General features: G+C 62.2%; 1 protein-coding gene across 1 annotated transcript in view; it reads right to left on the bottom strand.

The window, feature by feature from the left end:
• Nucleotides 1–120, bottom strand: part of SLC44A2 (solute carrier family 44 (choline transporter), member 2) — a gene marked incomplete at its 5' end in the record, with an annotated part of 7630 nt that extends 7510 nt beyond the window's left edge. The window contains one exon of the mRNA XM_009077589.1: nt 72–120. Coding sequence (XP_009075837.1) covers nt 72–120 — 49 coding nt within the window. The remainder of the gene's footprint in view (nt 1–71) is intronic.
• Between the last annotated feature and the right edge of the window lie 822 nt (nt 121–942).

Genomic DNA, 942 nt, shown 5'->3' with positions numbered 1-942 from the left:
TTGGGAACACTGGAGAGCCTGGATTTGAGGATCTCGGGTTTGGAGGCCCTGGATTTGGGGGCTCTGCTCACCTGTCATAGATGGGACCCTTGAAAGTCGGGTCATACTTCTGTGGAGTTCCTGCAGAGAGGAGGAGGAATGGGAATTGGGGCAGGGAGGGGAGGAAGGGCCTCCTCATCCTCCTCCCCCTCGGGCGTGCAGCCAGCAGAGCGCAGAGAACCAAAAACTTCCAACAGAAGCCTCGGGAGAGGCGGAATCCGCAGGAAAACCATCTCCAGACACAACTCCCTCTCTCCGTACCTCTCCTCCCCGGGCGTGGAAACAACAATCCCCTTGGAAAAACCTGTTCCCACCTGGCTCCGCCCAAAACCTTTCCCTTAGCAGCGGCCAGAGAGACGCGAAATTCCAGGGGCAGCGCGGGGCTGGGGAAAACACACCCTCGGGGGTCCCTGAACCCCCCGGAGCCTCCCGAGGGCTCCAGCCCGAGGCTCCGCGGTATTTTTAGGGCAGGAGCGGAGGAAAGACGGCGCCACCGTGGGAGCGGCTGGGAGGGGGGGGAAGGGCTTGGGGGGACTTCGGGGGGATCCGAGCAGCCCCAAGGCAGGGACAGCTCTGGTTTGGGGGGTCCCACAGCCCCACGGCAAGGACACGTTTATTTTGGGGGGTCCCATAGCCCCAAGGCAGGGACAGCTCTGGTTTGGGGGGTCCCACAGCCCCACGGCAAGGACACGTTTATTTTGGGGGGTCCCATAGCCCCAAGGCAGGGACAGCTCTGGTTTGGGGGGTCCCACAGCCCCACGGCAAGGACACGTTTATTTTGGGGGGTCCCATAGCCCCAAGGCAGGGACAGCTCTGGTTTGGGGGGTCCCACAGCCCCACAGCAGGGACACGTTTATTTTGGGGGGTCCCATAGCCCCAAGGCAGGGACACGTTTATTTTGCG

This window comes from Acanthisitta chloris, unplaced genomic scaffold (genome assembly GCF_000695815.1).
Source record: "Acanthisitta chloris isolate BGI_N310 unplaced genomic scaffold, ASM69581v1 scaffold24686, whole genome shotgun sequence".
NCBI lineage: Eukaryota > Metazoa > Chordata > Aves > Passeriformes > Acanthisittidae > Acanthisitta > Acanthisitta chloris.
This window is presented reverse-complemented; position numbering and strand designations above follow the sequence as displayed.